The sequence below is a fragment of the Manacus vitellinus genome, unplaced genomic scaffold (genome assembly GCF_001715985.3).
Source record: "Manacus vitellinus isolate BGI_N305 unplaced genomic scaffold, ASM171598v3 scaffold_123_pilon, whole genome shotgun sequence".
NCBI classification, from domain to species: domain Eukaryota; kingdom Metazoa; phylum Chordata; class Aves; order Passeriformes; family Pipridae; genus Manacus; species Manacus vitellinus.
In genome coordinates this window covers 270,956-276,208 of record NW_021938915.1, presented here as the reverse complement: position 1 = coordinate 276,208, position 5,253 = coordinate 270,956, and the positions used below count along the sequence as shown (strand labels likewise).

Sequence of the window (5,253 nt, the reverse complement as noted above, 5' to 3'; positions counted from 1 at the left end):
GAGCCCCGCTGTGCCCCGAAGTACTCCTACACCTACTCCTCCCAGTGGACTCATCCCTGCAATTCCTACCGCTCCGGGAAGCGCTGGACTCACTGACCGTGGAAGGGGCGGCAGAGGAAAGGCCGGAGGGAAGTTTGGGGGGGAGCTGGGAGGCACCCCCGGTGTGCTCTGGCTCCGGCCCCGGGACGGGCTCACGCGGGCCCCGTCTCGTTCTGCCTTTAGCTTAGAGCTGCTCTCCACGTTTCCAGCGTAGTCGTTGCTTCCGTCGTGCTTTGCCTTATTCCCGTTGCTTTGTGGGCACTGAACGTAGGGAGGCGACTCCGGGTGCCCGGCGCTGCCCAGGGCAGCACTGCCAGCAGGGGAGAGCCCCTTTTGCACAGACTGCACCACCTGGATGCTGCTGACTGAGCAGAGCCTCCCTGCAAAGGTGATCTTTGTGTTCTGTACAGTTTGGTTCCACATTTGTAGGAAAGCTGCCTCTTTCCAAATAAATGTTCTGTACCAAAAGATGTCTGCTGGTTTTCTGTGCCCCACAACAGAAGGGGAGGTTTGGGTGGATATTAGGGACAGGCTCTTCCCCCAGAGGGTGGTTGGGCACTGGAATAGGCTCCCCGGGGCACTGGTCACGGCCCCAAATATGCCAGAACTCAAGGAACATTTGGACAACACTCTCAGGAACATGGTGGCATTGTTGGGAGAAGGACTTGGAGGAGCTGCTGGGGGAGAGGCTGGACATGACCCAGCCCAGAGCCCCCCGTGCCCTGGGCTGATCCCCCAGTATGGGCAGGGGGGGACTGTGCCCCTCTGCCCCCTCAGCTGAGACCCCCCAGCAGAGCTGGGGAACAGCCCTGGGAGCACCTGGAGCTGCTGGAGCCACTCCAGAGGGGCTGAGCAGGGGGATGGAGCAGCTCTGCTGGCAGGAAAGGCTGGGAAAATTGGGATTGTTCAGCCTGGAGATTAGAAGGCCCCAAGGTGAGCCAGTTGTGGCCTTCCAGGATCTGAAGGGGCTACAAGGAATGTGGGGAGAGACTTTGGACAAGGGTCTGGAGTGGCAGGACAAGGGGGATGGTTCAAACTGACAGAGAAGAGGTTTAGATGGGATATTGGGAAGAAATTGTTCCCTATGAAGCCCTGGCACAGATTGCCCAGAGGAGCCCCATCTAGTGGAAGGTGTCCCTGCCCACAGCAGGAAGACTGGAACAAGATGATCTTTAAGGTCCCTTCCAACCCAAACCATCCTGTAATTCTATGATCTAACTTTTCATATCATTGCTCAGTTAGAGACATAATTCCAGCCCGGATGAAGAACAAATTAATAACAAAAAAAATTATTCATGCAATGCAGATTCTTTAATGTGGATGGAAAATGCAACAGACAGTGTCAACAAGACACAAACCAGCACAGGAACAAGGGACTGGAAACACAAAAGTCCTAAGGCAGCAGCAAGGCCCAACCCAGGGCTCCACCCCAAAGATTCTCCCTTCCTCTTGCAGGCTGGGGGTCTCTGAGCTGGGCAGAGCAGGGCAGAGTCTCATCCCAGGGTCAGAAGAGCTTTGTTGTGTGGCAGGGAGAGGGGAGCTTTTGTGGGCAGTGCTGGAAACCCCAAAGCCACCAGCTGAGGGGCTGCAGGGTCACCTTGTGCAAAGAACAGGGACCTGCTGCTCCAGCCTAAAGAGGGGCTGGAAGCTTCATCCTGGCTCAGGTGGGAGAAGCCAAGAGGGGCTGGTTGTGGAGCCCCAGGGCAGAGGCAGCACTGCCCTCCCTGCATGTTTGGGGTTTAGCAGGAGCCACAGCTGCCACGGCCCCAGCCACGGCCCCAACCCCCATATCCACAGCTGCCATAACCCCCATTAACCCCCATAGCCCCCATAACCATAACCCCCAGAGCCCCCGTAGCCTCCATAGCCCCCACGGCCTCCAAAAGTGCCACCGTAGCCCCCTCCAACGCCGGGGGCTCCTGCTGAGCCAACCACGCTCTGCTGGGGGAAGGAGCTGAGGATGGGCCCGGGGAAGGTGACCACTGAGGCCGGGGGCTGGATCACCACCGTGGAGTCGGGGCACTGCCGCACGCAGGGCTCGTTGCACGTGTCAGCCAGAGGGGCCGGGGTGGCCACCCCACAGGAGGGGACACACAGGCTGCCACAGGACATGCTTCGGTTCAGGAGGTAAAGCTGCAAAACAGGAGAGAATGTGAAGCCATTAGAGAGTGTCCAAAGGAGGCAGCAAATATGGGGAAGGGCCTTGATTTGAAGCCGTGGGAGGGCACTGAGGGCACTGGATGTGTTCAGCTGGAGAAGAGGAGACTGAGGGCAGACCTCACTGCAGTTCCACCTTCCTGGGCAGGGGCAGAGGAGGGGCAGGGACTGAGCTCTGCTCTGAGGGGACCAGGGACAGCAGCCAGGGAATGGCTGGAGCTGTGCCAGGGCAGGGTCAGGTTGGATCTCAGGAGAAGGTTCTTCTCCCAGAGGGTGGTTGGACACTGACCAGGCTCCCCAGGGCAGTGGGCACAGCACCAAGGCTGTCAGAGCTCCAGGAGGGTTTGGATCTCTCAGGTGCATGGGGGACTCTTGGGGATGGGCCTGTGCAGGGCTGAGGGTTGGACTGGATGATCCTTGTGGTTCCCTTCCAACTCAGCCCATTCTGTAATTCTGTGATCTCAGATCCCAGATCCCTCCTGGCTCTGTCCCACCTGGAACCTTTCCCCAGAGGAGAAACACCTGTTTAGATCCCTTGTTCCCTCATGATCCCTGCCCACAGGAGTGGGGAAAAGCTCCTGCATTTCCAAAGCAGATGGAAAATCCCCAAGCTCCCAAAGGACTTGAGTCCACTGGTACAGTCCCAGCACTGTGAAATGGTGGAACACAGAGCCAAAGATCCCTTGAGAAAGCCACGGACGAGGAAAGAAAGCTGGAGGTAAGACATGGACTTACCAGGACGGTTGATGAGGAGAGTCAAGTGGAGAAGCTGGATAGAGGTCTGGGAACCCCTCAGCTCTTTTATACATGTCCAGGAGTGCCTGAGGCATCGGCCAGGGGGTGTTGGCAGAAGCCCCAGCTAATCATAAAATCAAGCGGACAAACCTCATGACACAATGGCAATATAGGGCAATTATATCCATCCTAATTGGGTTTACTAACGAGTAAACGTACCCTGGAGAGCAAACAGCTAATGAGAGGGACAGATCATGACAAATCACTACATGAAAGATAATTTGTTGCTGTAGCTGAGCTCACAGCACCAATAAAGCCCGATCTGTCCCTAATCCCCCGCTTTGCTTACGCTCAAGAGTTTTGGGCATCACACTGAAACTCTTTGAAATCCTTGGCACAGCCAAGACATCTGTCATTAATTCCCTTTTACAAGCTGGTAAGCAGGAGGAAGAAGCCATCCCACTCACCCAGGGCAGATCCCAAATTCCCAAGTGGCCCCGGCCTGGCAGGGGCAGGGGAGGTGGCAGGACCACAGACTCACTGGAAGGGACCACAGTGGGTCATCTGGTCCCACCTCCCTGCTCAAGGAGGGTCATCCCAGACCACATGGCACAGGGTTGGATCCAATTTGAGTTTCTCCATCATGGCAGAAATCCATTTAAAGTCAGTGAACAACACAACTGAACGGCTCATGTCGTGCACATGGAAAGCTGCAATTTCCTGCCATCTTTTAGGCCCCTGCACGTGCCCGTGGTCCCGTGGGCACAGGCTGGCTGGGCACTGAGGGCTCACATGAGGGGCTGGGCTGTGGCTCAGTGTGCTGTCCCTGGGCACTGCAATGTCCCACAGGATGCCCAGGATTGTTCAGTGTCAGCAAAGTGTTGGACTGGGGACAAATCAGGGTTTATTGGGGCTGTGAGTTACTGCAGCACCTTGTCTTTCATGTGATGATGTGCCATGGTCTGTCCCTCCCATCACCTGCTTCTTGTCCAGGGCATGTTTGAACACAGGTGCCCACAATGAGGGGATGATATATAACATCATGTGTGTCAGGAAGCTTGGGAGCTTGAATTCCTAATTACCTGGGGTTTGGGCCCCCACCCCCTGGATGATGCCTGGGGCACCCTGGGACAGGTATAAAAGAGCTGAGCTCCCTGCAGACCTCTATCCACATCCCTCCACTTGACTCTCCTCAGCAACCAGGTAAGTCCAGCTCTCGCAAACCTCTTGGGGATCTCTCCTTCCTCCTTCTGTGCAACCCCTTCCTCACACCTTGGCCTAATCCCTGTTTTCCAGAACTCCTTGTCTGTGTGACCATGTCCTGTGGCAGCCTGTGTGTCCCCTCCTGTGGGGTGGCCACCCCGGCCCCTCTGGCTGACACGTGCAACGAGCCCTGTGTGCGGCAGTGCCCCGACTCCACGGTGGTGATCCAGCCCCCGGCCTCAGCGGTCACCTTCCCCGGGCCCATCCTCAGCTCCTTCCCCCAGCAGAGCGTGGTTGGCTCAGCAGGAGCCCCCGGCGTTGGAGGGGGCTACGGTGGCACTTTTGGAGGCCGTGGGGGCTACGGAGGCTACGGGGGTTATGGGGGTTATGGTTATGGGGGCTGGGGCTATGGAGGCCTTGGGGGTTATGGGGGTTGGGGCTATGGAGGCCTTGGGGGCTATGGGGGTTATGGCTATGGAGGCCTTGGGGGCTATGGCAGCTGTGGGTACGGGGGCTGGCGCCGTGGCCACAGGTACCTGAATGGCAACTGCGGGCCCTGCTAAGCCCCAGCCCGAGCCCGGCCACGGAGCCAGGAGAGCTCCAGAAGAGCCACTGGCACATCCCGACACGACCCTCTGTGGAGAAACAGCCCTTCAGCATCACTGGCTCCAGAGCCTGGACGCCTCGTGCCTGCCTGGGAACCAGCTCTGCCTTCCTGCTGCCCCGCCTGAGCCCCCCCAGAGCCTCGCTGGCCCTGCTGACAGACACTCGCTCTGGCTCCTGCTCCTGTGCCCGGCTGGGGCTCCTCGGAGCTCTGCCCGCTGCCAGGAGACAGGGCTGCCCTTGGCCAGGGCCCTGCTCTTGTCCCAGCTCCCTCCTCCCTTCCAACTGCAATAAAAGCTGTCTTGCATTGCAATGTTGACCTCTGGTTTTAATTCATCCTTCCTTGTTTCCCACTTCCCCCAAATCTTGGGGAGGGTCTGGCTGGCTGCTGGAATCTCCCATGCCAGTGCCCTTGGAGCCTTTGGGCTCTTTGGTCCCTGTGTTGCAGATGATGAAGACCATCCCAGCAGGTTCTGGGGTGGCACATCCCACCGAGTTTCCCCTGCTGTCCCACCA

The 5,253-nt window shown here is 57.9% G+C and overlaps 1 protein-coding gene and 1 pseudogene across 1 annotated transcript; one reads left to right on the top strand and one right to left on the bottom strand.

Moving 5' to 3' along the window:
• Positions 1-1,423: 1,423 nt before the first annotated feature.
• LOC108638764 lies at positions 1,424-2,151 on the bottom strand (annotated as a pseudogene).
• Positions 2,122-4,882, top strand: LOC108638771 (claw keratin-like). The gene is made up of 3 exons (XM_029965902.1): positions 2,122-2,166; positions 2,759-2,914; positions 4,228-4,882. The coding sequence occupies exon 3, from the start codon at positions 4,248-4,250 to the stop codon at positions 4,695-4,697; it is 450 nt and encodes a 149-aa protein (XP_029821762.1). The 5' UTR covers positions 2,122-2,166; positions 2,759-2,914; positions 4,228-4,247; the 3' UTR covers positions 4,698-4,882.
• The last annotated feature ends 371 nt before the right edge of the window (positions 4,883-5,253 follow it).